The sequence below is a fragment of the Lepidothrix coronata genome, unplaced genomic scaffold (assembly GCF_001604755.1).
Source record: "Lepidothrix coronata isolate B3197 unplaced genomic scaffold, Lepidothrix_coronata-1.0 Scaffold102, whole genome shotgun sequence".
Taxonomy (NCBI): Eukaryota; Metazoa; Chordata; class Aves; order Passeriformes; family Pipridae; genus Lepidothrix; species Lepidothrix coronata.
The window spans coordinates 1,416,932-1,444,451 of NW_016690282.1; the positions used below are offsets into that span (position 1 = coordinate 1,416,932).

The 27,520-nt window shown below is 51.1% G+C and overlaps 3 protein-coding genes across 5 annotated transcripts; all 3 read left to right on the forward strand.

The window, feature by feature from the left end:
* Nucleotides 1-83: 83 nt before the first annotated feature.
* On the forward strand, nt 84-21,018 carry EIF3D (eukaryotic translation initiation factor 3 subunit D). Of its 3 annotated transcripts, none has more exons than XM_017823389.1 (15): nt 84-182; nt 497-630; nt 928-973; nt 1,356-1,492; nt 1,604-1,689; nt 2,183-2,255; nt 2,395-2,507; nt 2,725-2,857; nt 3,431-3,578; nt 3,830-3,960; nt 4,411-4,496; nt 4,724-4,853; nt 5,189-5,331; nt 6,150-6,389; nt 20,787-21,018. In XM_017823389.1, the coding sequence occupies exons 2-15, from the start codon at nt 508-510 to the stop codon at nt 21,001-21,003; spliced, it is 1,806 nt and encodes a 601-aa protein (XP_017678878.1). In that variant the 5' UTR covers nt 84-182; nt 497-507; the 3' UTR covers nt 21,004-21,018. The 3 variants fall into 3 exon arrangements, with proteins under 3 accessions (XP_017678878.1, XP_017678879.1, XP_017678880.1); XM_017823390.1 differs by lacking the exon at nt 20,787-21,018 and adding an exon at nt 7,383-7,518 and having other exon boundaries at nt 2,392-2,507; nt 6,150-6,430; XM_017823391.1 differs by lacking the exon at nt 20,787-21,018 and adding an exon at nt 7,383-7,518 and having other exon boundaries at nt 6,150-6,430.
* FOXRED2 (FAD dependent oxidoreductase domain containing 2) lies at nt 7,873-20,799 on the forward strand. The gene is made up of 10 exons (XM_017823388.1): nt 7,873-7,919; nt 8,429-8,959; nt 10,469-10,720; nt 11,222-11,491; nt 12,192-12,358; nt 13,009-13,174; nt 13,676-13,917; nt 14,784-14,954; nt 15,723-16,778; nt 20,786-20,799. Coding segments are annotated over exons 1-9 (2,067 nt in total). The 5' UTR covers nt 7,873-7,917; the 3' UTR covers nt 15,989-16,778; nt 20,786-20,799.
* TXN2 (thioredoxin 2) lies at nt 17,994-26,408 on the forward strand. The gene is made up of 4 exons (XM_017823393.1): nt 17,994-18,068; nt 18,520-18,704; nt 20,658-20,781; nt 25,653-26,408. Exons 2-4 carry the CDS (start codon nt 18,520-18,522, stop codon nt 25,767-25,769), a joined length of 426 nt encoding a protein of 141 aa, XP_017678882.1. The 5' UTR covers nt 17,994-18,068; the 3' UTR covers nt 25,770-26,408.
* The last annotated feature ends 1,112 nt before the right edge of the window (nt 26,409-27,520 follow it).

Below are 27,520 nucleotides of genomic sequence, written 5' to 3' on the forward strand. Positions count from 1 at the left end.
GTTGGTTTGTTGCCTTTTTTTTTTTTTAACTTTTACGACGCCGGCACTTCCGTCGCACGGCGCTGACGCCAGAAGGACGCGCCGGGGCTGCGCGCGGCCCTTTCCCAGCCCGCCGCCGCCGGATCCGCTGCCGGATCCGCCGCTGGATCCGCCGCCATCGGGACTGCGCCGGGGCCGCGCAGGTGAGGGTGGCGCGGGGGGCGCCGGAGCCGCCCCAGGGCGGGTCTCCTGCCCCGCCGACACCCGCCCGCGCGCACCGGGACCCCCCAGCCCCGCCCTGCCGCTGCCGCCGGTTCCGGTGGGGCCGCGTTCCCGCCCCGCCCCGCCCCGCCCTGGCACTCGCAGCCCCCACTGGAACCCCCCGACCCGACCTGGGCCCAGCCGCCGGAGGCGCCTTCCCTTCGCCGAGGCCTGTGCGGGGCAAGGCCGCGGGCCTCAGTGCCTCGCCGTGCGGCTGCTGAGAGGTTTGGGTTTTTTTATTTTCTCTCCCTTCCAGAAGACTAAAAAATGGCGAAGTTTGTGACACCCGTGATTCAGGACAACCCCTCCGGATGGGGCCCGTGTGCTGTGCCCGAGCAGTTCAAGGACATGCCCTACCAGCCGTTCAGCAAAGGGGACCGCCTGGGCAAGGTACCTCGGCTGTGCTGGGCCGCAGCTCTGTGCGCCCTCTGGCCTGCCACCCCTGCACGCTGCCGCTGGTGTTTGCTGCTTGTCACCGTGGCTGCTCCTCTGGCACCTTTTTCAGTGCCTCCTGACACAGGGCATGGCTGTGAACAGCTGGCAGGGCTGGCAAGCAGAGTTGGGAGTCAGAAGGATTAGTTCTGGAGAGTACTGCTTCTGCTGCTTGGAGTCCTGCGTGTACAAAGTCAGAGTTGGGAAATGTTATGTTAGCACTCACTTACTTTGACTGTTTCTGTTTGTCCTTAGGTGGCTGATTGGACAGGAGCCACGTATCAGGATAAGAGATACACTAGTACGTGTTGTTTGGCGGCTGCTGCTGTGGTTTATTTTCTACAAAGTTCTCTTCAAGCGTTGTTCCTGCTTTCATGTCTCACACCCACCCTGTGATTACGTGCACACCTCAGCAAGACAGGCATCTTAATTTAGGAAGTGTGCTTCACCCTTGAGAGAGCTCTGTGGGGCTCTCCCTGTCCTTGGGGCTTACTCTGGATTTTTGTACTGTCTGATGACCAGGGCTCCCGAGGGAGACTTGCAGAGGGAAAAACATGCAGGTGTAAGGCAAGAGACCCAACTGAGGCATCAGGCTTAGGTGAAGGCAGTTGAGAGAGAAAGGGCAAAGTATCAGAGTTTTTTTCTTGGAAGCTTGGTGTCAAGATGCTCTGTTTTGTTTCCAGACAAGTACTCCTCGCAGTTTGGTGGCGGTAGCCAATATGCGTATTTCCACGAGGAGGATGAGACCAGCTTCCAGCTGGTGGATACAGCACGGACACAGAAAACAGCATACCAGAGGAACCGCATGCGATTCGCACAGGTACCGTGTTAGAATCATAGAGGCAGGCTCAGAGGAGACCTTCGGTAGCACAGAAGTATTTCACGAGTAAAATGTCTTTTTTTTTTTTTTTCCTTTCCATCATTTCCACAGAGGAATCTTCGGAGAGACAAGGACCGTCGGAACATGCTGCAGTTCAGCATGCAGACGCTGCCAAAGAGTGCCAAGCAGAAGGAGAGGTGAGGTTGCAGAGACGAGTGTACCAAGCTTGGGTTGGAATGCATGAACATACCATTGGTAAATTTGCAAACTTACTGTAACAACCTGCTGGAGCAAACAGTCATCAGAGGAGAATTTCAGGATGTTTCAAATCCGACGTTCTGCTGGTGTCAGCAGTACGTACAACTGGATTTCAAACAGCTATCTAAGAATTTAGGGGAATTTTTGAGTCGTATTTAGAAAGTAAACATGGCATTCCAAACAGAGAATATCTTTTCCAAAAAGTACGTTGCAGTCTTTAGATACAAAACTATGTAAAGAGCTCCTCAGAGCAAAGAAGAGACTTTTTAATGCCTCAGGCATCTTGATCAACAGATGGCTCAGCAAATGCTTCAGCAGCTCAGTGCCTGAAAGCACTGCTCCTCAGGTGGTAGTTTGGAAGTGGAGGAATGGTTGTGGCATATAGGAGTAGAGAACTTCTCTTCGTGACTTTTCTCACATTTGTCGTTTTAGAGATCGTTTGCGCCTACAAAAGAAGTTTCAAAAACAGTTTGGAGTGAGGCAGAAGTGGGACCAAAAATCACAGGTAAACTGACAAGCTTTGTGCCACCGGTGATGGTTTGGTTTTGGTGGCTGCACTCATGGGGCAGCTCCTCTTGCACAAATCCTGATGTGCTGTGTCTCCGTTTCTCTCTTTATCTGTGCTACCTCTGGCCGCACAGCAGAAACCTCGTGACTCCTCTGTTGAAGTTCGCAGTGACTGGGAGGTGAAGGAGGAGATGGATTTCCCTCGGCTGATGAAAATGCGCTATCTGGAGGTGTCAGAGCCACAGGACATGTGAGTTCCTAAAACAGCCATTTGTTTGCTTCCTGAAGTGACCAGATTTTTGGAAAGCAGGAGGGCAAGGGTCTCCTGGCCTGGTCCCAGTGTTCTCATTGAGGTACCCAAAGCACAGGGAGGTAATGGAACACCCAACAGGCTCTTCAGTCCTGTGCAGTTCATGGGTGGTGTTATCCCTAGGAGGGATGTCAAGATGGTTCTCTTGCCTCTGCAGAGAGTGCTGTGGAGCCCTGGAGTACTATGACAAAGCCTTTGACCGCATTACAACAAGGAATGAGAAGCTCCTGAGGAGCATTAAGCGCATCTTCCATACCGTCACCACTACAGACGACCCAGTTATCCGAAAGGTATGTTTGCTGGTTTGTAAAACCCAGTAGTGTGTTTCTCAGTGTGTGCTGTTGTTGGAGACCAGCTGTCACCGTCACACCAAAGGGCAAAAATAAAGAAGTGTTAGCTGGTATCATCATTTTTCTTAGGTCCAAGGCAGAGCTAGATTAATGCAAAGTTAAGAACACTGACCAAGGAAAATCTGTAATTCTGGGAGGTCAGGCAGACTGGTACTTGTTGGGAAGGAAACTCTTATGTCAAGAGACGTAATTCTTGAGGGTTCTGCTTTTGGAGGTGAGGAAGGCTCAGAGATTTCTTTCTTGTGACCTCACTGGCAATAAAGAGCCGTGCATTTTCCAACACACATTTCATAGTGGTTTCTTGCTTTCCACTTGTGTAGATGAGGGTGGGCCAGGATTGCTGAGTAGTACCTCATGCTTTGTCTAATAGTCAGCGGGGTACTTACTGGTCCAGCTTCCTCAGAATGGGAGAAGAAATCAGGGATCTGGTTTGCTAGCACTTCTCATTCTGGCTAGGGAAGGGGTATCTGTTCTTATTGCTGAAACAGTTTTCTCCTCCTCTTGTATCCATAGCTGGCCAAGACACAAGGGAATGTGTTTGCCACAGATGCCATCCTGGCCACACTGATGAGCTGCACTCGCTCTGTCTATTCTTGGGACATCATTGTCCAGAGAGTTGGATCCAAGCTTTTCTTTGACAAGAGGGACAACTCAGATTTTGGTGAGGAAAAGTCCTGAAAGAAATTTCTGTTGCAGTAGCTAAAGGGTCTAATTTTCTTTATGCTTACTTGAGTTTATTCTGTGTCTCAGTGTCCAGACTGAGAGCACTGAACAATCTGATTACTGCAGTACACTTGATAGCTGTGGGGGGAACTTCAGTATTGATCTGCTCCACTGTGTGGCTAGAGACTCACTGAAGCTGACATAGTTTCTCCCCCAAGTATAACCAGTTGTGTCTGGTTTTCTTCTCAGACCTCCTGACAGTGAGTGAAACAGCCAATGAACCACCACAGGAAGAGGGGAACTCCTTTAATTCTCCACGCAACCTTGCCATGGAAGCTACCTACATCAATCATAACTTCTCCCAGCAGTGTCTGAGGATGGTAAGGTGGAGCAGTGCTAAATAGTAGGGCCTGTATTTCAGAGAGTCTTGAAACTTCATTAAGGCTGCTTTAATACAGCACAGAAGGATTTTAATTGACAGTTATGTTACACTGATGTTCTTTCAGTTTTGAAGGAGGTGGGATTACTTCTGGTGAGCAGTGTGACTTTGTTGTAGAAAAGTTTTCATCCTTATTTCAGAGAGAAATCATCTCACTGCCCTTGGTGATGCAAACAGGCTTCTGAGTACACTTACTGAAGCTGAAGTGCCATTACAAGTATTGCTTATAGCACTGTGACTAACATGAACATGAAGCTTCTCATCAGCTGTTTTATGTTTTGGTGTTTTTCTGTATAAGGGAAAAACTGTTGCCGTAAAAGAATATTTTTCCAGTAGGGGAGAGCTGTCTCAGGCTTTTTCTCCTAACATGCCCTTCTGTTTTCATCTGCAGGGAAAGGAGAAATATAAGTTTCCTAACCCAAACCCCTTTGTGGAGGATGACATGGATAAAAACGAAGTAGCCTCTGTTGCATACAGGTATGTTGATACTGCTCTGATGCCAAGGTTTGGCAAGGAGGCAGGATGTCTGTGTGATACGGAGGCAAAACAAATTAGGAGTGTTATTGATAGGAGGTCTACCTTGAGAGGGATTTGTGGATAACTTCACAGGGAACAGATAGAGGAGGAAAAGATTCTGCTGAGTGCTTGCATGGATCTGGAAGAGAATAAAGGTCAGAATAACCAGCTGGATTGTTTGTTGGCAGATACCGAAGGTGGAAGCTGGGAGATGATATAGATCTCATTGTCCGCTGTGAACATGATGGAGTGATGACAGGAGCTAATGGAGAAGTGTCATTCATCAACATCAAAACATTGAACGAGTGGGATTCCAGGGTGAGGAAGAATGGGATTCCAAAGCTAGCTCTAACTGCTTCACTGCTGCCTGACATGCCAGGTACAGCAGAGAAGATAAGACAAACATCTGGCGGTGTCCCCTGTGTGTTATGTTCCACCAAAGGAGTATAACTTTGGTGGACAAGCAGTGCTGATGGGATTCTCCCCCAGATGAGATGTAGCTGGTTTTAACGCTCTTGTCTCCAGGGGTTCAGCACAGTGGCCAGTCTGTTCCCATGCTTCCCTCGTGAATTCTTCCCTCACAAACTACCCTTTCTAACCAGTTGGGCAATCCCAGCTTGTCAGACTGACACTAGTTTTGATTCTCCTCTCAGTATTGCAATGGAGTAGACTGGCGCCAGAAGTTGGACTCCCAGCGAGGAGCTGTGATTGCCACGGAGCTGAAAAATAACAGCTACAAATTAGCCCGCTGGACATGCTGTGCGCTGCTGGCTGGATCAGAGTATCTTAAACTTGGGTAAGGTGGGGTTTTCACACCAAACGTCTTCAAGGTGCATTTTCCATGATTAAACGCAGTATATATGTGTCTAAATGAAGCATTTATAGAATGAGTAATCATAAAACAACCAAACGCTGGAGTAGCCAAGAAGGGAAGGCTCGTGATGAGCACACCAGCCTTGGTGTGAGCTGCTACCCATCAGCATCAGGCTGATGTGCCCTTGCTGTGGCTGACCTCGTGAGACCCCACACATGTGAAGGGCAGGTGGCCTCTGTGGCTGTCGGCCTGTTTGCTGAGGTCACCAGCAAGGAAAATAAAGGCAGTGAGTGTGCTGCCTGTCAGGAATCCGATCGACATCCTCCTCAGTGCCCTGTTACTGAGAAATTGGGTGGTGGGGGAGGGTATGGCCACAGCCCTTTTTGAACTGTCAGCTTAAAATCATTTGAGTCTGTGTTGTGGGTAATGAACGGGAGGCATCTGCTGACTCTTTTTTAGTGGTTCTGCAATCCTAGGTCACACCCTCAGACACAGGACTGATACTTTTGCATATGCTTAATTCCAAACTCCCAGCTAATCATGCTACTGCTTAATTTTTATCTGTGCGACTAATTCTTCTGTATCTTTTGTACCACTCCATCCGATTTGGGGATTTCCAGGTGCATTACTGATTGACAGTTTGTAGCCAGGAGATCCTCTTAGCTTTCAGCGTTGGAGTATTAGGATTTTTCAGCCCAGAAAACAAAACTAAGATGATCACAGTGCTTTCCTTGCTGCCATTCTTCTGCTGTCTGAGCTTCATTTCCTGATACCCCTCTGGTTTCTTCTTGCCCCCCTAGGTACGTATCCCGTTACCACGTGAAGGACTCTGCCCGCCATGTGATCCTGGGCACGCAGCAGTTCAAGCCAAATGAGTTTGCCAGCCAGATTAATCTGAGCATAGAGAATGCCTGGGGCATCCTGCGATGTGTCATTGACATCTGCATGAAGCTGGATGAGGGGAAGTATCTCATCCTCAAGGACCCCAACAAGCAGGTGATCCGCATCTACAGTTTGCCCGATGGCACCTTCAGCTCTGATGAAGATGAGGAGGATGAAGAGGAAGAAGAGGAAGAGGAAGGTTTGTACCGTACTTGGGGATTTATGCTTCTAAGTGATGTACTGGTCTGGATAAAAAGGGGTGACCCGTGGTAAAGACCAGAGCCAGAGGACGAGATCTGACCAGTGCAGTGGCAGGAGAAGAGCAAGGCCAGAGAACATGTGGTCCCAAGGAAAGGTGTGGGTGACATTGGGAGTACTCAGTTGGAAGAAAAAAGAACAGAGAGTTGGAAATGCAGATGTTGTGCTTCTGTACAGATACTTAATGAGGACTGATTTTACCAGGGGTAGGGGAGATAGGTCCCAGATCCAGAACACTGGCTGGGAAAATTAAGCCTGCCAAGGCCTTCATTCAGCAGCCCCAAGATTTGCGGGAGTGGGTGGGTGCTGATTTCTGTTGGTACTGGGATATTTTTTGACTAGTTTTAGAAATGGCAGTGACTATCAGATGACACATTTAAAACGCGTGGTGATGAAGCACAATTGAGGTAACTCAGTGAAGGCTTTCCTGAAGTGACTGTTGAAGCAGAGCAATCGCTGGCTAGTCAGGATGAGAGTTTTGGAGGACTGGTGGTGCCTTGTGGACAACAGCTGGTTTTGCTTCACTGCCTAAAACCATCTGCGATCCCTGATACAAGATATCTGTATGGCTTCTTAGGCTGTAAACTTGGCATGGCTGCTCTGGATTTTATTATGGAAATGTTAGTTAGGTCTCTGCGTAATTTACTCAGGAATGTAAATTGTGTAATTCCAAATTACGTGTGTGTGGTCTTGGCTGAGGGACAGGTTTGTTGGGAAGGTGGGATGAGGGACGGACAGGCAGTTGGAGGTGGGATAAATCTCCCTGAAGTGTCAGCCTTGGTTTTTCGTGTTCCTTGTGGCATTTCCTTGACAGACATGGTTTATTCTGGGTTTTTGGGTGGTTTTCTTTCCCCAGCTGCATTCCTTTCACTGCTATTTGTCTTCTGTTTCAGAGGAAGAGAGCTGAATGCTGCAGCCAGCACCGAGGGGCAGCAGTGACAGGCAGCCCCGTCCCTGCAGGCGGGCAATGGCTGCACATCGATGATAACCGGGGGGGAAATCGAAATAAAGTTGATTTTGCGGAGTGAGGCCGCGCTCTCTGTGTGTGTGTGTGTGTGTGTGTGTGTGTGTGTGTGTGGATGTGGATGTGTGGATGTGTGGATGTGTGGATGTGTGTGTGGATGTGTGTGTGTGTGTGGATGTGCTGTGGATGTGCCCCGTGCCCCCCTTCCCGCGCTGCCCCTTTAAGCGCGGTCCGCCCCCGGACACGTGGTGCGCGCGCGGCGGTGCCGGCGGCGGGAAGCGGCGGCGGCCGCGTCACGTGACGCGCGGGGCCCGCACCGCCCCCCTCGCTCGCCCCCGCAGCGCGCGGGAGGCGGCGCCGTGCCCGCCCCGCCCCGCCCCGCCCGGGCGGCGCGGAAGAGAGGAGGGAGCGGAGCGGGAGGAGCCCGGAGCGGGAGCAGCGGAGCGGCGGGGGCTCCGTGGCGCATGTGCGGCCGCGGGCCGGACGGGTCTGCGCGACCGGCGGCGGCCCCGCGCGTCACGTGCGCCTCGCGCGCCATTGGCGGGGGCGGGGACACCGGGGCCGGGCCGTATTGGCGGGGCAGCGAGGGCAGCGCGGGGCGCCCCGCCGCCCATTGGTTGGTGGGCTTGGGCCGCCCTCTCCCATTGGCTATTGGGGCGCAGAGGCGCTCGCGGCCATTAATCCACAGGTGCTGCCCCACCTTCCCACCTGTACGCTGCCACCGGGGGCGCTGTGCGCCCGTTGGCTGGGGAACCTGGGGCCCCTTTTGCTATTGGCTGGCAGGGGGCAGGGCCCCGCCTCAGCACCTGCCCTGGGTGGGGACATTGTGGCGGCTGGGCCGGGGCAGGGGCGGGTGGGCACTGGCGGGGCTGGGGGTCTCTGGGCAGGGGCAGGTGGGCACTGGTGGGATCAGGTGTCTCTTGCATGGAGGCTGTAGTCCCCAAGGTGACGCTTCCCTGGTGCTCTTCCCCGCAGGGGTGGTGGTGCCAGCCCTGCCATGGCCATGTTGGTCTGTGGGACACTCCTGGGACTGGCCCTGTGTGCACTGAGCAGCACCACTTTCCTCTACCACGACTACTGTGTCATCGGGGCTGGCCCCGCGGGCCTGCAGGCAGCCTATTTCCTCCAGCAAGCCGGGCGGGACTACATTGTCTTTGAGCGGAGCCATGCACCTGGCAGCTTCTTCGCCCTCTACCCTCGCCACCGCAAGCTCATCAGCATCAACAAGCAGTACACGGGCAAATCCAACAGAGAGTTCAATCTCCGCCACGACTGGAATTCACTCCTCAGCCATGACAGGCGGCTGCTTTTCCGACACTACTCGCGTGACTTCTTCCCTCACGCTGACACGATGGTGCGTTACCTGGAGGACTTTGCATCCCTGCTGGAGCTGCGGGTTCAGTACAACACAGCCATCATCCACGTGACGCTGGAGAGAAACGAGCAGGCCTGGAATGGCCACTACTTCCTCCTGACTGACCAGGACAGGAAGAACTACAAGTGCAGGTAAAGGGCAAACCTGGGGCTCGTCGTGCGGCTCTACATGGTCATCTTCGAGGTCATAAAATCACAGGATAAGTTAATTTGGAAGAGGCCCACCCATGAAGGCCATTTTGTTGGGTTGCTCAAAGCCTTGCCCTGTTGAGGCATGAGTATATCTCCAGTGATGGAGGTTTCACAGCCTCCTAGAGCCTTAACCACCATCACAGGGAAAAACATTTTGTGGGGTCAGCGGGTGGATGAGTGGAATAAGTGCTCCTGGGAAGACATTGCCTTCCATGAGCAATGTTTTTTGCCTTGAGCAGCTGAGGGCAGGGCAGACATGAACAGGCTGCAATGGCCATCATGGCAGGGTCCATCCTTGATAGGTAAACTTGAAATCACTTCTGTTTTATCACTAGATAATTGCTGTCTGTGAAAAAAGTAACACAGTTGTACTCGTAGCCACCACTTCATTTATTGAAAATGAGAGTGAGTCAGTGCAGTGATACCTCACTCCTAGGTCTCAGCTCAGAACTGTGTCCCAGCCAAGCTGAGCCGTGGGCTGACAGAGCTGGAACACAGAGGGGAACCAGAGGAAAGTGGGGCTGACTATAAGAAATAACCCTCAACACTGCTGGTCCCTGAACTCCCCTTCCCCTCATCATATTTACGCATGTGTATCCTGTACTGTCATTGAGCTACGTTCCTAAAAACCTAGAAGTTACTCATGTGAACATATGGAGTGTATTTCCCACCTCTCCTGAGAACCTCAGCTCTACGACACAGGTCGTGCTGGCTGTCACTTGCCGGTGTGCTGCTGGCAGACTCGGAGGGGACAGAAGGCAATCCCGGACACCCACGTACTGCAAGCAAGTTGCTTTTCGGAGCTGTGTAATCAAGGCTGGGACAGCAGACAGTGCTGCTTGCCTCAGCTGCCTGGCGTTTCCATCTAAGTCACAAACATTTCCCCAAGAATCAAGCAAAAGCTCTTACGGAGAGATATAAAAAGATCACTGTACTCATTTTTGCTGTTAACAATTAGTGACATTGCTAACATGTTTTTATGGCTGGGAGTTACATTTCAAAATATCAAAACCATATCCTGTCTGCCTTAAAAATTACTTCTATCCTGCTCTACTAAAAGGCAACTCAAATTTTAAATCAAAGTCATTTTTTATGCATCATATAACCAATGTGTGGAACTTTAGCATTATATATATTGTCAGTGAATACATATGAGCAGAACTTGCATTCATGAACAATGGAGTAAGATGTGTATGTACAGCATCCACACTGACTTTTGCTATATATAAGAACATGCCTAGTTGTCCTGAGGAGAGGGAAGAGAGGAGCAGATCATTAGGTGAAACTGGGTAGAGGTTTCTTTTGAAACCATGGCTTGTGCCGCTGGTCCAGCATCACTGTGGGGGGCACATCACATCCATCTTTCACAGCGGGAGGAGGAAGGAGTGCTGAGATGGAGCCCCATTCCTCTAATTCCTGCATTCCCTAGTGCTATCCCTGTTTTTACAGCTCTTTGTTGGTTGCCACTGGGACGTGGGTCCCCAATGTGGTAAACTTCCCTGGCTCAGAATATGTTGAGGGTTACGAGACTGTGTCCATCAACCCGGAGGATTTTGCTGGCCAGACTGTGTTGATTTTGGGACGCGGGAACTCAGCCTTTGAGACGGCAGAGAACATTTTGGGGGTCACGAACTTCATCCACATGGTGAGCCGGTCCCGCGTGCGCCTCTCCTGGGCCACCCACTACGTCGGGGATCTGAGGTAGGAAACTGCTTCTGTTCCTCTTTGTGATGCAGCTGAAGTACAAACAAGGAGAATCACTTCTTTCCCAGGCGACAGGCTGGACTGTGCAGGTAGTGCTGCTGTGGTCCTGAGAGGCACAGGGGAAATGTGGGGCCTTCTGTAGGTCCGTGGTTTAAAACAATCCAGGTTGCGGTTGCTGAACACAGAAGCATGATGAGAGCTTTTTGGGATCTGTGTGAAATAGAAACATGTCCACTTGGAAACTGTATCATTAAAAAGTGCTGGCTCTCAAGTTGTTCCTTTGCTTGCAATCCCAGAGGAAAGCTGAGAGGTTGGCTACACCCTGCAGCGAGGGCAGCGAGGCTGTGTTACCTGTGCCTTTCCTTTGTGCTCTGAGGCTCTGGGGATAACCTTTACGCTGAAGAGGAGTTGGGATGCCTGACAATTGATCCCATTTTCAGCAGCTAAGACAGAACCTCCCTTCTTTTAGCCCTTCTTATGTTCTCCTGTTTTTCGTAGAGCAATTAACAATGGACTGCTGGACACCTACCAGCTGAAATCTCTGGATGGGCTTCTGGAGGGCGACCTGGAAGATCTGGCTATTGTCAAGGACAAAAAAGGAAAGCTGCACATCACACTCCGGTTCTACCTGGAGAATGGGAACATCAGCGCAGGCATCGATTCCATCACCCTCCCGCAGGATGAACTGGACAATTTTGCCACCCGGGCACCTTACGACCGTGTCATCCGCTGCCTGGGCTGGAAGTTTGACTTCTCCATCTATAACAGGTGAGGGAGAACCAGGATCTCCAGGGAAGAAGGTTATTTAGACTGAAGGGCCTGAGCAGGGGGGGAAAGGAAGGGCAGGTCCTCTCCTGGCAGCATTGTTTGGACCTCCATGTGCTCTGAGCTACCTGGTGCTGCACAGTCTTCTGTTTACCCTGCAAGTAAGGCTGTGTCTCAGTGGGAATGTGTTTGTTGCTGCCCTCTGACCAACAGACTCTAAGGCTGAGCAGATGGCAGTGCTGGGACCGAGTGACACAGAAAAAGTTGTGCCTTTAGAACTTAACATCCTGACCTGCCAGATCACATGGAGAAGGCTAGCAATGTTTTGGGGTTTTTTTGAAATGACGATGGTACAGGTGCAGATCACTACAGGAAGGTTTTTTCTGGGGAAAACAAATTTCCTTGAGGATGCAACCTTCACTCCACCTTGGTGCATCCTGCAGTTGAAAATGACACTGCTAACTTCACTGTCTTCCGGAATTCACTGTCGGTGGCTCAGCCTGGAATTGGATCTTGTCCAGAGCTACCTTGGGATGAGCACCCTTGTCTTCTGAAGATCCTCATTTAGTAGTAAACCCCACCGAGGGCAGCAGGGGTATGAAGCAAAGTCTTGCAGTGGCTGCAATATAATGTGTATCAGAAGCCCTTTTTATTTGCTACCCCCATCCTTCCTGACAGCCTGCTCTTCTCTTTTGCACATCAGATCCCTTAGAATGATACCAGGAAAAGGGAATATTAAAAAGTATCCTCAGATCAAACCCAGCTATGAGTCCAGAGGCACTCGGGGGCTTTTTGTTCTCGGCACTGCTAGCCATTCTGTTGACTTCAGGAAATCTGCTGGGGGCTTCATCCATGGATTCCGGTATACAAGTGAGTAACTGGGGTGTACAGAAAGGGCAGAGGTGGAAATTGTTCCTCTCTTCAAAGGAACAGTCCATAGCTTACTGCTGGAAAGAGATCACCCTTAGTCTTGTTCTGGCAATAACAATGACAAAACACAGTCAAGCTGCAGCTGCATCTGCATCATCTGAAGTGGAGGAGAAGTGACTTGGGGTCATATCTGAAGTTTTTGGTTGTCTGTCTTTGTTTTGTCTTGTGTCTCTCTTGCCTGTTGTCTGTTATTTATGTAACACAATAGATTTCTTCCTGCCAGATGCTCTGCCTCGTGACTGGCTGTGGGTGAGAGGTCTGTGCTGTGGAGTTAAAACCCAGCAGCTGTGGGCAGTAGAGAAAATTTCCTTCTTTATGTGTGTTTGCCCATCCTTATCATTAAAGGACTTTTCAGAAGTAAAGAAATATACCTGAGGACCCCCCATCCCCTCCCCCACCACTTAGCATCACATCAGCTTTCAGAGGGCGTCTCCACTGCAGTTACCAGCGATTGGGGTGGGAGATCCTAAGCACAGAGGAGCTGTAAAGCTTATTTATTGAGTCCTGCGCCGCAGCAGAGTGATTGGATTTCTTAAAAGCGTAAGATTGGATTTTTAACTAAGCTGTCTTTGTTTCTCTCGATGTCTTAGCTCGCGCGGTCCATCGCCTATTGGAAAACCGTCACCATGGTGTCCCCTGGCCATCCACAGTCTACCCTATTACACAGCTGACCAATTCCATCATCAAGCGGGTGAACGAGGCCTCAGGCCTCTACCAGATGTTCAGTGTCCTAGCTGACATCATACTGCTGAGAGAGTGAGTGAGTGAGTGAATAATTATTCCCAGCACTGCACTCCCATCATTTTGTTTCTTTTTCTTTACCATTGCTTCCCATGGTGCCACCACACGGATTGCTGCCTAAGTCGTGTAGGCAGCCACCCCAGACCTGTACCACTGCCACAACTGGTGCCAGTTACTTCTGCCAGTTACTTCCCTTTCTTAAAGGGCTGGAATGGTCCAGACCTTCCCTCCAGGCTCAGCGATGGAATACTCTTTTACTGTCCCCAGGAAAAGAGTTTCCTTGAACAGTTCTAATGTAAAGAAGAGTCCCATAATCCAGGAAAATAATGGAGTCTTGTAACAATATCTGCAGCCTTCATAAGCTCTGCATCAAGTCCAGCCCAGATCTGTAATGACCAGAAAAAAAAATTACTATCTGATGGCTTTTTGGCCTTATCCTCACCCAGCTGAGGGTGGGTTAGATCCCAGCTGGCTTTGTCTGGTGGGAAAGTCTGATGGTGTGGTTGCAATTCACAGGAATGCCACAGCATTTGAATACCTGGAAGAGTACCCCACTGGAGTCCTAGCCGAGCTGGAAATGCAGACTGGGAGAAAGGCTCCCAATGGGCTCTTTGTCATCATCATGGAGTATGGGAGGAATTTTTCTGGGGCTGACAAGGATGTCTTCTACTACAACCGTGCCGTGGGAGAAGCACAGCATGCCTGGCAGTCCAACTTTCTACACCCTGTTATTTACTATTACAAACGCCTCCCAACAGGTGAGTTTTCCTGCTAGCTATGTGATACAAGCGAAACAGAGAGGGATGAAGATAGTTCAGAGCCAGAGGAGGGGCGGTACCTGAAGGCATTGTTCCCCCTTCTCCATTTCCCTCATGTCCATCCTTTGAGACACCCGCCCACCACTGCATGAGCTGAAAAAGAAGCTGGCAGTTGGCAAGAAATTTCCATCGGTCAGTACAGGGGATAGGAGGTTGGTACCAGAGACCTCACATTTGAAAATAGGAGCAAACAGATGTGCTGGAAATTTCCCCATTCCCAAAAAGCGGAACACTGCTTCCCTTTGGCTGGCACCCTGTGTGTGTTTTGCAGAGCCTGGCAGATGAGGCTGGGCTGTTGTTGTTTGGCAGTGTTGCTGCCAAAAGAAAGCTTCTCTATGTGGCTGACCCAGGTCTGAGAGGTCACACAGCCATAGAGGCAGCCAAAGGCAAGGGTTTGAAGAGGAGTGTTATATCCAGCAAGCAAACATGCTCAGAATAGATTTCCTTGGGAAGTGAGTGTGTTGAGTCTTCATCCCCAGAAACCTAGGGTCATGGTCCAGCCTGCTTTGCACGGAAACAAGCATGATGTGTAGCAGCATTAAACACAGCTTAGGCCGTCTGGCAGTCCCTGCCCAGGGGGAACAGGAGCGAAATGACAGGAATGCTGTGAGCAGGGACAGAGGGCAGCTGTGCAGTGGCAGGGCTGTTGAGGACAGAGCTAGCAGAGGGGATTGCAAATGAAAGTAAGGTAGGGATTAAAAGGTCAGGACAAAAGCTGAAACAGCTGTCACAGCTGCTTTCCATTCCTCAAGCTCTTTTTAATGCCATTTTGCTTCTAAGAGACTCCCTTAATGTTCTCTTGGCAGAGCGTGAGATGAAACTCCGGCCGCCAGAGTGGCCTCTCCCTCGTCCAGATGCCATCCATCACATTGTGGAGGACTTTCTGACAGACTGGACAGCCCCAAATGCTCACATCCTGCCACTCAGGCGCTTTTTGGAGAACTGCCTCAGCACCGACCTGCGCAGTTTCTTTGCAGGTAATTTGAGCACAGAGTCCAGGCGGCAGGAGGAGGAGGAGGAATGTGAGGGACAAAAGACAGGATGGATCTCTTCTGCAGATAGCTGAGATCTTCCTGTGGTGAGTTGCTTGTCTCACCATCAGTCACACCTCAGCACAGTCCCCAGACAGTAAAAAGTGCTGTTCTGTATGTGTGTGTTTCCAAAGAGCCTTTGCTCTTGCTCACCATTAGAAAGAGACTGGCCCAGGCATGCCGGGATTTAGGGAAAGGTATATGAGGTTGGGTACAATCCCTTTCTAGCTGCAGCTTCCCTTCTCCATTATCTGAACATTTCTTTGTACTATTGGGTACTAGATCTTATGTACTGATGATGGGATTGCTTTCCCATGGGAAATGGGAGTGCTGTGGTGTGAAAGCTGAAGACAGCCTCTGCTGCCTCCCTTCCTGGTCTGAAGACTGGTCTGGAAACCTCCTGCAGGAAGCCCACGTGGCAACAGAGAGAAGCAATCCTGTGGTACAAAGAGGATGCCAGATGGACACAACCTCAAATCCAGATCCTTTTTCTCTCAGACTGCAGACTGGAGATTCCTCTCTGCATCTCCTGGGCTCTGCAGAATTAACTCAATTACTGTGCTGCCACCCAGGGCAGGGTCCTGCGTGGGAAACTCCAGTCATCTTCCCTCATCCTCTCTGCCTTGTGTTTTGAATGAGTCCTTGATAGTTTATGGGAATTTTTCCCTACAGGGTATCTCTGCTGAATCTGATTTTTGATCCTTTCCCCTGCAGAGTCCTGTTTCCTGTTTGCCTTCACCCATCAGAAGCTGCCCCCCTTCTGCCAGCAGGGATACGTGAGGATGCAGGGGCTCATGGGCAGCGAGGGGCTCCGGCGCCACGCGGTGCAAGCTGGACTACTGCAGGATTACACTCTCACAGACTTTTCAGGTGACAGACCCCCTGACAGCCACGACAGGTCAAGGGACCAGTTGCTGAGAGATCAAGTCATTCCAATTCGTCCACTGCAACATCTTGTCAAGGCCAAGGATGAGCTTTAACCTTTCTTGCTCTACACTGAAACCTAGAGCTGTTGTGACAGTACTGTAACAGAGATCCACAGCAGGATTCTGCCCTTTTCCTGTGCCCTTTTTCCATCCTCATGCCTTCCCCTAATCATGAGTTGCCAAAGACCTGCTCAGATCTTGCTGTTATGAAGAGGACCAACATCTTTTGAAGAATGAGCAACGGGCCAAAATCCAGTGATGCTGAGGCTCCCTCATTGTCCTTGCAGAGCTCAGAGTTGCCTGAAAGTGGTGTTTCTGTTTATCTGACTGACCAGTATCTGCAGTGACGTACAGAGGTCACAGAAGAGAGTTCAGGAACACCTGGGAAACTTAAAATGTCACATTCCCCTTTAGAGGTGACCTGCTTGCACCCTGTGGAGCCTGGTGCAGGTTCTCTGGTCCCTGGATGCTATACACTGTGTATACTTGAAGATTTGTTCCTGCATCGGGTCCCGAAGTGGTACTCTGGGCAAACTTCCAGTATTTTTCTTGCATTTGTTAGGGCAGTTGTGTAGCTTCAGTGGGAGGGGTGTTTTTTAGTTACCATATAGGTCAGATAATTTGTCATTTCCCAGAGAGCACTACAAGGGACCCTTCCCTCCACAGTGGATGAGTAGCTTGCCTGGAATGCCTGGGACACAGAGACTGACACTGACTTCAGCTACGCTGCCCTCATGTTTTTCTTCTCCCACACCAGGCAGCCTGGAAGGTTAGCCCTTTGTCTTTTATAAAGCATGACCAATATTTCTGCTGTTTGCACTATGTCCCATCAAGAAAGTTTGACGTTGTTAAAATGCTCCTTCTCTAATTTATTCCCATTGAGTCACCTTGAGATCCTACAGGGAGTGTCTGGGAGTCTGGCTACACTTTACTGCTCCCCCTGTCAGCTACATGCACTTGCCTGTCTCCTCCCTGTGGGCTTCTTCCATGACCCTGGAGTGGCAAAGCAAAATCAGTTTTCAGCTTGACCTTATGATATCCCTGTGATTTCTAGGAAATAGAGGAGGGGCGAGAGGGAACAGGCGTTTACCTCCACACATGTTTTCCAACACCTTAGCTTCTCAAAAAATATACACTTGTGCTTCCAGACTGGAGGGGGCTGTACCTTACATGTACCTAAAGCTCTCCCAATCCTTTGAATTCAGTTACTGTTTCTGTAAAACCCCAGTTTCTTGGAGAGGCTGGGGAGCAGAAGAGGTGAAGGACATGACAAAGGATTTCTTGCACTCTTTGGGAGTACTGAGCTGTGCTAGCAATGCTGCTGCTTCTGGAAGATCTCACCTGTTCATGTGCAACTGGAGAGGGGAAACAATCACCTCAGTTGGCATCAATCAGCATCCTTCTGTGGGTTTTACATCCCATTGCCGCAGCTCCAAGGCCAGACCAGGAATGGCTCTCGTGGCCTGTAGTTGCCTGGGTGATGTTACTACTTGCAACATCCTTGGCACCATGGGCTTTTTATTTTGGAATTGTCCAGGGGAAGAAAAAGGCCTGTGGCTGAATTGGGTTGACCAGCTGTCCCCAGGAGCCTGTTTCATTTGTTCTCTGTGTGTGCTGACACAGAGTGCATCCCTGTTGTACCTACACACATGCACATTCTCCAGCTGTTTCCTCTTCCATCCTCAAATTCCCTCAGGAAAATGTGAATCTGTACATGCACAGTGTACATGTTGCCTTACATTGTGATTTCCTTTAGAAAAGTGATGGTCTAAAAAACCAGCACCTACCAACTCTTCCAGCATGCTCTGCATGTCTCCAGGGTTTGATCTGGTGACTCAAACCCCAGAGGTTTTGCTGCCACTCACTCCCAATTGGACTTGTTCCAATCAGCGCTCGGAGTTTGCCCCGCGTGAAGCAGCCCGCCGGCGCCCACGGGGGCGGAGCGAAGCGGCTTGAAGGACGGGCACGGCGGCCAGTCAGAGATGACCAGCCCTTGGGGCGGCGGCCAATCGGCTGAGGGGGGCGGTGGTGCCGTCTTTCGCAGCCATCCGGTGGCTGCGGCCAATAAGCGCGCAGGTGGGCGGGGCGACGGGCGGAAGTGCGGCTGGGCGCGGGTCACCTCCGGGCTGGGAAGGTGCGAGGGGATCGGGGGGGACTCTTCGGGCTGAGGCGCCCTGTCCTCAGGGGCCAGAGGGGGACTGTCCTCCCTCACCGGGCTGGGGGGCTCGGGGCCCTGTCACTGCGGGAGCTGCCGGGACGCACCGGCTGGAGGAGCCCCGCGGTACTGGGGCTGCCCTGGGGGTGGGAAGGCACGTACTGTGGCAGGGAGACTCGGGGAAACGGCGCCCTGCGCCTGGAGCTGGGATCCCGGTGGAGGCCCTGTGGCCGTGGGGCCGGAGCTGCAGGGGATGTCGGGCTGAGCACAGGGGCAGGGAGCGCTCCCATGTGATATCCCATCAGTGTCTCTCCCGGGCACCTCCTGCCCTGGGGGCTGCCCTGCCGAGCGCACTCGGCTCGGGGCGCTGCCGCAGTGGGACCAGCCGTGGAGGGCCCCCCACCCCACGAACCTCCCGCTGTCCCCACAGATGGCCCAGAGGCTGGCGCTGCGGCGGCTGCTGTCCCTCACCCCGCGGGGTCCTCCGGCACCCCCCGGCAGGGCCTTTGGCACCTCGGCGGGCCGCAGGAGCACCTTCAATGTGCAGGATGGCAGCGACTTCCAAGACAGAGTGGTGAACAGCCCCAAACCCGTGGTGGTGGATTTCCATGCACAGTAAGTTCCCCTCTCTCCACTGTCACATGTGCAGGTGTGCCCTGAGTTTCCTGGCACGGTGGCACTCCGGGCACACCAGGGAGGAGCAGGCCCGAGGGCTTCCCAGGCTGTGGGTTCTGGTGTTACAGGGTGATTTTGCCCATGGAGCTCAATCCGTAAAGATTTCACTCACAGCTGTGCCCTGCAGCGGTGTCAAACAGCAGTGCCAGGAAGGCTTTCCCCAGGGTGGCGTTGTTGCACCTCCCAAGTGCTCAGGTGTCACCCTGCCCCCGGCATTGCATCATCTTGCAAAAGATACCTCAGGAAAAAATTCCGATCTCTCCCCTATTTAGCTTTTGGGATGAAATGTTCTCTTAGAAACATTAAATGTTGTTAACAGCCACGGAGGAGCTGTGCACTTGCTCTGCCCTGGCACTGCCACGTTGTGTCTTTCCAGGTTTCCTAAGGCTGCTTGCTCTTGAGGCTCTTGACAGCAATTGCCTTTGTGTTAATAACAGCCCTGTGACACCAACAGCAGCATTTGTCATCAACAAAAATGTTGTCATCCTTTTGCCAGTAAAAATATTCCTAGATATTATCTGCTGGATTAACGACACTGATTATTTTTTTCATGTGTTTTCGTAGTCCTGCAGTGCTGTCACATGAGCCTGTTATGGCTGATTGAGGGCAAACAGAGTACGAAACAGCCCAAAAACTTCTGCTCTAAACAGACCGAGCTGGCAAAGCAAAGTGAAGTTTAGCTGGGATCATCCAGGGAGGAGAGGACAAATAACTGAAAGTGTGAAACTTGATAGAGAGGGAGGCTGAGGAGGAGCAAAGTTCACCAGAGCTTCAATTCTATAAGAAAAGGGCACTTAGAGCTTTAACTCATGTTTTGCTTGAACTCAGTAAGTTCATACTATCCTAGCTGATGCAGTTAGAGCATGCAGGGAGTGTCCAGGGCCTCACAAAGCCTGCTACTGCTGCACCTGGGTCTGGATTAGATGGTCTCCCTTTGAACAGATGCAATGCCTCTGCAAGTTTTGCAGCTAAAGGGGGTCTCTGTAAACCCTGCAATGAGCATGGAGGGGAAATCTGTGATTTGGTGATTGGCATAAACTGATTTGGGTGTGGTCTGCGAGCCTAGTGCCCGGCAGCAACACTGGCTCCAGGGCAGCAGGATCACAGCTCTGCATGTGGATGTAAAGCCCGGTGGGGGTGAACAAGAAGAGGGCAGGAGAACGAACAAGGCTGGCAAAGCAGACTGCGGTGTGATCGAAATGACATCTAAAGCACCACAAATGCTGGATGGTGAACTCTTCTTCCACTCAGCCCCTCCACCACACACACAGAAAAAACCCTTTGTTGAGGAATACATTCAGTGCAGGTGTCTCTCAGGGTGCAGTTGCAGGGGAGCTGCAGGTTGACCTCTGGAAGCCCCAGGCAAGAGGCTGTGAACTGCTGACCCTTTGCACAACAAGGGCCTGGGGACATGTGGCCCAGCCAGGTGACCTGACACTCAGAGACACAGCAGGAGCTGCCTGTCCTGGGCTTAGACTGTGAGGGGATAAAAGCCCAAGGGTTCCATTGTTCAGGGTTCTTCCTCAAAGGCACCAGCTTCATCTGTTTGTTTTAAGGATGGGGACATCTGAGACACTGCTACGGGAAACCTGGGGTTGAGCCAGCAAGGAAACCTGGTCTGAGTGCGAGTGTGGGGTGTGTAGCTGTGAAGGGGCCTCAGCTCAGGTGGTTCGAGTGTGACTGCCAGAGTGGCTTCTGGATGGTTAAACATGAAGCTTCCTTAATGCCTTTGGCAGCTCCTTTGTGAGAGGAGTGTTTTTCAAAGCTGTGGTTCAGGAATGGTGTTTCCAGGCTGGCTCCCGAATGGAGCAGCACCGGCATACCAGCACATCCTCCATGGCTGTTGCTGTGCTTGCGTCCTCTAATGTCCCCTCTCTTTTCTTGCTCCATCAGGTGGTGTGGTCCCTGCAAGATCCTAGGCCCCAGATTAGAGAAGATGGTGGCCAAGCAGGAGGGGAAGGTGGTGATGGCCAAGGTGGACATTGATGATCACACAGACCTTGCTATCGAGTATGAGGTAGGAGATGGAAGAGCACAGACTTTCTTTGGCTGGCAGCACCAAGAATGTCCCTCCCTGTGGAAAGCTGTGCCTGCATGGCAGCAGCATTGGAGGGGAGGGGAAGCCCAGTGCCTACTGGATCTCTTGTTAGTAGGTGGATTTTGCTGCTTGACTCTTCTCCAGCTCTGCTGGTCATGCTCAGCATCCCCACCTCTGATTCTGCACAAAGGTGTCTTCTAGGCCTTGCAGGCATCTGTCACTTGCCTGGCCTTGAGGAGCCTGAAGCGCATGCAGCATTTTGCTGTGAGCCTGGGCTGCTCAAGTGCAGGGCAAGAATGTAAAGTAACAATCCCCAATCTGCTCTGCTACTGAAAGTGGTTCTTTGTGCCACTGGCCCATCCTCTCTTTCCCTTCCTTGTTCAGGATCTCTAGCTGGGTCATAACATCCCATCCTTAAGTTGCAGCACAAGGAGACACTGTGAGTTTTGTTTGGACAGGTAGAAGCCAGGTCAGGAAACACACATAAACAACAGGAGCATGCATCTTGCTCTTGACAGGAGGGACCTTGGTGCTTACACTAATGTGTTAACGCCACTGCTGGATGTGTTCCCTGTGCTGCCTTTCTCCAAGGAAGGAGCAGAACAACTGGAGAAGGCTTTAGGTTTACACGATTTAGTTATTTTTTCCCTGTGTCAGTGATTAGGTAGTTTAAAAAATACAAAAGCTTCTCTGACGACTGTGCTCACTTCTGTTTTCTCTCCTTGTAAACAACAACTCTATCTGTGGAGTTGGGGCATCCTGCTGTTGTCTTTTACGGGAAAGAAAGTGCTTAATTAAGTGTCACGCAGATGGATCTGCTCCCCCTCTGCAGATGAAGTCCTGCTCCCAGGGTGGATGCTAGCTCAGGAAGCTCCTCGAGCTGCCCTGCAAAGAGTGAACCATCTCTTGAGCAAGCTGTCATTTTGTTGAGCCTGGAGAAGACACTGTATGCCATTCCCACACCCTGCCAAGCCAGAAGGAGACGGAAGTGGAAACAGCTTGTTCCCTCCCACTCTTTCCTGAGGGAGATGTTTTTGCCTGTGCTGTGGTGGCGTGTCCACACAGCTGGTGCCTACAGTCATGACTTGCAGCTCCCATAGGCTGAGCACAAGAGCCTCTGGTGTTCTCCTTGGTGGACACATGCTGGCAGATACGCCCCAGGCCAAGGAAGGTGGCTGATGGCTCCTGAGCAGGGCTGGCTACTGCAAGCCCATAGGCTGTGTAGCAGAAGGGTCCTGGTGAGGAGTTGAAGAGGGCGAGGTGTTTTTAGTGGTGGTCAAAAAGTGTGTAAATCCTAACAGATGCAGGCCAGGCTCTGGTAGCGGCCATGCTAAGAAGAGAATAGAGATTATTATCTCAAGTCTTGTATTGTTCCAAGCCTTCCAGTAGATCGAATTAGCTGGGATTACAAGAGGATAATCTCAGGTGAGTGGAAAATGGCAAGCAGGGTGTGTGCATATGAAGGAAGTTCTGTGAAAAGAGGCTGAAAGTCCCAAGTTGTGCAGGTTTGATGACACACTGCGTGTGCTCTCCCACAGGGTGGTGAGTGAGCAGCTGCACCGTCTGCTGTGTGCACATGTTTGTGTGCAGGGTCTGCCTTTCTGGCAGCCCTGGGGGAGGGGGGCAGGCAAGACTGAGGCTGCAGGGAAGGGTCAGCTTCTAGCAGTTCATTCTGGAGCCTTATATACAAACATGATGAAGATTTTGTCTTGTAAGAGGGCCTGGGGATTATCGCTGCCTCCTCTGCTTTTGTGGTGATGCGTATGTCTTGTCTGGGCCATTATCCCCATGGCTAAAGCCCCAACCCTAGGCAGTGTCTGTGAGTAGGATAGCTGCAAACAGGCAGGGGTAATGGAGAAATTTTTGCTTTGATCTTCCTAGTTTGGGGCATCCTTTCCAAGGCAGAAGTTTGGTTCATGTGCTTAGCACGTGCTTGATTTTGCTTCATCTTCTGGGAAGTTGCCTCTTAAAAAGATGTGGGTGTAAGGGCTGATGGGAAGACACCAAGTCAAGATCAAAGAGGGACCAAAGACAGTGTTTGGGAGAGATCAGGAAAACCAAAGGTGATATTTAGGAGGGATCAGCAAACATTTGTTTTAAAGCCATTCCATTGCAGATCAGATGTCTGCAGGCGAAAGTTTTTGTTTTGGGGGTTTTCAGTGTCCATGCCACCCCCACAACTCCTTCACTAGCTCCCAGGAAGTCTCCTTCCATCCATGTTTTTTCCCTTGCCCACGTACACACACAGCCCCCATCTTGCTGCTTGATTGCACAATGTCCTTGTCAGCAGCCTCCTTGGTACAGGGGGAGGCAGGATGAGGGGGAGACCCTGTGGAAGAGCCGAGGAATGCTAGCGCATTCCTCTACACAAGTGGCCAGCTGCCCTTGGCTCCCAGCCATCCTGGCTTAGCACGAAGCACGGATGCATTTCCTGCCACTAGTAATGTCCCCAGTGCCCTTCCCCATCCAGTTATGCCCAGCACAAAAGTTCTTTCTCTGGGGACTCCTCCTTGTATCTAACACCTTTCATCTCTGGTTGGGGCCTGTCTCCACTGCTCCAGCCTGCTCCTGACCTCTCACCTCAAGAGCAGAAAGGGGGAAGAAATACTTTTGTTTATCTTCAGTCTCTTAAAATTCTTTAGATTCATCTCTTGCCTTGGCCAGTTGCCTCTGTGTGTGGCCACTGGGAAAGGGCAGCCCCTTCTCCAGCCACTGTGGGTGGGCAGCTCAGCTGCTGGGTACAGAGATGGTCATTCATCAACAGAGCTCCATCCTGTGTTACCACCTCATTTGTAGGCCTGGGTGAAATCCTCTCTGCTCTGTTGTGTGGCATCCAAGTTTGTATGAAAGCCCCAGTTTTAGATGGCAGAGAATTTCCTTGGTGCGGGTGGTGCCAGGAATAACCTGGATGTCCATGTTTGTTTATTTGTGTGGTCAGCACTAATCAAAAGCAGACTGACTTTTTCTGTAGAAATGCTCTTGAGAGAGGAAGAAAGTTTGTTTAGGTTCAGTGCAGATGGGACCCAAAAAAAGAAGGGGAAAAAAATAAAAAAACGCCCTCAACTTTGCATTCTAAAATTCTCATGACATTTGCTTCTCAACCAGCAAAACAAAGTGCATGCTCCGTTAATGGGCTGCCCTTGCTGCAGCTGGCAGGAAGAAAGCTGACAAAAGCATCGTGTTTTCTGGGCAGAGGCAAGTTGCTCCATGCCCCTGTTTCTTGCCTGGCTCTGCAGCATCAGGCACAGACCATCCACTCTTCCTCGGGGTTTGCTCACCAGCACGAAGAGGGAAAGAGATGAAGAGATTGAGGCTGTGTGAAGCTCATGGGTGCTCTGGTTGGCACGCAGGGCCCAGTTGGCTGCTTCTCTGTAATGCTTCCAAGATTCGCCTGTTCCTCACCCAGGCCCTAATGGCCTGATGCTTGCCATTGCTGGTTTTTTTGGATGGAGCTGGGGCAACTCTGCTCGACATTAACCCACTGTGCAAAGCAGAGGGAGGCTCAGTGGAGGTTTGCCCTTCTCAGGAAGGGAGCAACAGTTGAGTGCCATGCTGGTACTGCCCTTTCTCGCACCTAAAACCACAAGGGAACATGTTGATGGCACCATTGCCAGCGCTGGGGCCCAAGCCCTGTGGATGTGCTCCCTCCAGTCACTAGGAGGAGCTGAAGATCCTGCTTTGCAGCAGCCCCGGTGCTCCCATCGCTTCAGATGAGACTGCAAAGCCCTGAAGAACAGACTGCAGAGTCTGGCTGGGACTGGGTGGGAAGGGAAGAAAACAAAATGTCCCTTTCATCTCGGGCTCCCAATGGGAGAAAAGCCAGCCCTCTGGTGGGTTCCCAGAGGAGGGATTTGCAGATTCTTTTTGGCAGCAAGGCTGGCAGTGCAAATGGGAAGGCCCCGCAGGCTGGAGGAGAGTCAGCGGGTGAGATAAGGACAGGACATGTTTTGGGGGGGAGACTTTGCAGAGATAAGGGCATTGAAGCTGTAGGGTCATAAATGTGACCAGATCTTCTAGTGCTGCAGCTCTCCCAACTCTGATTGTTCCTTCTCTCAGTCGTGTCCCTGGGGTCTCTGCTGTCACCAGTCAACCAGCAAGTCCTTGGGGAATGTTGTCATTTTCAACACTGTTCTCTTGAATAATTCCCAGAAAACTTTGTTCTGAGCTAAAAAAGCAGTGCCCAGAGCAGCACAGCTGCCTGCTGGCTCTGGTCAGAGGGACTTCTTCACTTCTTAGTTAATTGTCAGGGATCTGCAGTGGGTGGCCACTGGTGTGTGACCAGAGGAACCACTGAAAACAGGAGTGGAAAAGGAAAGATGGGTTGGTAATTGTCTTTACCATGATATGATGGAGCAGGAAATCTACCAGTGCAGTGATGGGGTGGGACCATCTTCCAGCTCCAGTCTTGTCTGGAGAAGAACAGAGGTCCAGTCTGATGCTGCCCTGGCTACAAAATGTCCAAAGGTCATCATGTCTGAGAGGTGTCCTGGATTTGTTCGCTTATGATAGGACAAAAGGGAAGGAGAAGAGGAATTTGTACTGGAGAGGTGGGAACAGCCTTGCCTCATTTTTATATTAGGTTTGGCATAGTCTTTAAAAATTTAAACTCAAAAAGCAGCTCAGCCTTGACTTAAGCAGTGTGCTGTAAGTCAGTGCAGAGATGAGGCCACAGGGAGAGGAGGAACATGGAGCTCAGCTGGCCTGTTTGGCAAGTGGACATCTTACCCTAGAGCAGTGTATGCTCAGCTCCCTTGTAGCCACTTCTGTAGAGTTCCATTTGGGGACCCAGTGCAGCTGGGCTCCCCACAGCTTCTGCTCAACCTGTGTCTCCCTGTTTCTCTTGCCCCCAGGTGTCAGCAGTGCCAACTGTGCTGGCTATGAAGAACGGAGACGTTGTGGATAAGTTCGTGGGCATAAAGGATGAGGATCAGCTGGAGGCATTCCTCAAGAAACTCATTGGAGCCTGAAGTAAAAGGGTGGCTTGTACCTCTCCTCTGGACACGTCCATGTTGTGCATTCCTTGCCTGGGAGAGCTGAGGGCAGGTCAACTCCCTGCCCTTTACAGCCTGGGGGTTTCTTCTGCTTTGGTGATTTTAGGAGATGGACAGTGTTGTAACCCTTCCCTCCCTCTCCCCCTTCTCATGAGCAGCAGTAATTGTAAAGGGTGCTGAGGAACAGGGCTGCTTATTCTCAAAATGGGGAATGTTGCTGGAATTAGGAGCCTGTGTTTATCAGCCAAGAGCTGACGTGCAGAGCTGCTGCTGCTGAGTTAAGAGGAGGAATGTTTTCCTCTTTGCCTCACATCTGATAGCCCAGAGCAGAGGGCAGCTGCTCCCTACAAGATGATGGTACATACCTGCCCTGGGTGGGTTCATTTAAAGCTGAGAATGCCTCTGCCTTGCCTGTGAAACTTGTCTCTTTGTTTCTCTGCCCTTATGTTGCGGGGACAGGTACAACTCCTCCACAAATCCATGGGCTCCCATCATAATTTTATAAGAGAAAATATAAAGAAGTATTTTATGGATCTCCTTTTGTATGCCTGCAATAGAGAACTTTATCAGTCACTGCTGTCTGGCTGGAGAATAAAACTTGAGTCTCAGAAATCACAGGGAAGTCCCTTGTCTGTCCAGAGAGGTGAGAGGGAGTATCAGCAGCACAGTGGGCTGGTTTCTAATGATGGGTTGGGAGAGTTCAGGCTATGACTTGATCTCTACTAAAAGGTAATGTGCTGAAAAACAAAGTAGGGGATTACTTTCAGGGCTTTCAGTGGAGCTTCTAGGACCTCCTTTGTGTGCTGCTGGATCCAGGGCGCCAGAGGGAGGACTTGCCTCCCATGTGCAGAGGAGCAGCTTCTCATTGTGCACAAGGAACCTGAGCTGTGCTTGCTCCCCCTGTGCTTTTCTCACTCCTTTCCTGCCTGTGGAGCCTGAGAGCCTCCCTTTCCCTTTTGTGTATTATTAAGTCTGCTCATGGAGGTGAGCCCTGCCAGAAGGCAGTCTTGATCTTGGCTTCAACTGCCCTGACCTTTGGACTATGGGTGCCAGTTTTGTGCTCCTATTGCAAGAGCCTTCAGCCCTTCCCACCTCTTCCTCCTCTTCATATACACGTTTCCAGCCAGCCTGGCTTCTGAGTGCTCCCAGCCTTCTCTTGTGCTTGTAGGCAGAGTACAGCACCAGCACTGATGCTTACTGTAATGTTTAATTCCAGTTCGCTTATCTAAGCTGCATGAGAACATTGTAAGTGCTTAATAACCATGTACAAGCTGCTTTTTTTTTTCTCCACAGCTTCTGTTTCCTTCAGTCACTCTTAAATCTGCTCTGGCTCTGCTCCATTTCACCTCCCTGGCATAGGTTGCTACGAGCAGTGAGGAAATTTTTTTTTCTGCACCTTTGCAATGACGATTTATGACCTTTGCAGGAGCCAGGGGAGTGGTGATCCAAGTCCTGCTGCAATTGCAGTGCTGCTGGTGTCACTGCTCCCACCTCCTTTTGTCACCCCTGGGGCCTGGGCAGCAGCACAAGGTGGTGCTGGTCCCCTGAGATGGGTGCCTCCCCATCCGGGCTGGGCTGATCTCACCCCTGGCATGCTGCTAGAGGTGATGTCACTTGGGTGTAATTTGGTAAAGAACTGTTGGTCATTTATGATCAATAAAACCTGGCATTTCATTTTATTTTGGAGATCACAGAAGCTATGCTGCTGCTGTCCTCCTCGTGTTTCA